The 723-nt window shown below is 40.7% G+C and overlaps 1 protein-coding gene across 1 annotated transcript in view; it reads right to left on the minus strand.

Moving 5' to 3' along the window:
• The window catches only part of LOC119588072 (kinesin-associated protein 3-like), a gene marked incomplete at its 5' end in the record, with an annotated part of 14477 nt that overhangs the window by 8373 nt on the left and 5381 nt on the right, over positions 1-723 (minus strand). The window contains 2 exon segments of the mRNA XM_037936775.1: positions 5-226; positions 449-549. Of these exon segments, the coding sequence (XP_037792703.1) occupies positions 5-226; positions 449-549 (323 nt within the window).

Consider the following 723-nt stretch of genomic DNA (forward strand, 5'->3'; position numbering starts at 1 on the left):
CTACCATAAAGAGTTCCCTGGTGGGTCCTTCATGTTGGGCAATGTTGCGAATCATCTTAGTCAGCAGTGGGTCGCGGTATTTTAGGGCTCTCTTCATGAGCAGCTTCAGCCCAGCCCCTTCGCAGATGAGCTGTGCGTTCCGTTTGTTGGCAGCCAGGTTAACGGCCAGGGCCATCAGCTCCAGCGGGACTTGAGGGCCTGGGGAACTCAGCACCAATTTCATCACCTTTTAAGAGCGGAGGAAGAGAGGAGGGATTCTCATGAAGCATAAATCTTTATTCAGAAGTGGACACCATATATTACCAGATTAACTGTTGGGCATAAGATGTGATATTTTTACTTCAAAACAAAAAGAGAAAGAAATATATATAGCTTTTGAAACAATAAATACATAAATTCATCACACAAATTAATGAAAACCAATAGACAGACTACATGAGTTACTTACAGTCGGAATGCAGTCGGTGTATGTAAACATGGACTTGCACTTGTCGTCAACACTCAGATGATAAAGAACCGCCAATACTGCTTGCTGGTGTCTTTCCTCACCTGATAAATGGAAAGTTGAAAGAACTCACTCAGAGAATGATTTATTTGAGAGGCAACACTGATAATAAAATGAAATGCAACAATCCTCTTTTTCCTTTTAGGCCACGCCCATGAACCTATCATAAAATAACCAAATATTTCATAAATTCATTAACAAAATGCAAGTAACCTTAT

Source organism: Penaeus monodon, chromosome 23 (assembly GCF_015228065.2).
Source record: "Penaeus monodon isolate SGIC_2016 chromosome 23, NSTDA_Pmon_1, whole genome shotgun sequence".
Classification (NCBI taxonomy): domain Eukaryota; kingdom Metazoa; phylum Arthropoda; class Malacostraca; order Decapoda; family Penaeidae; genus Penaeus; species Penaeus monodon.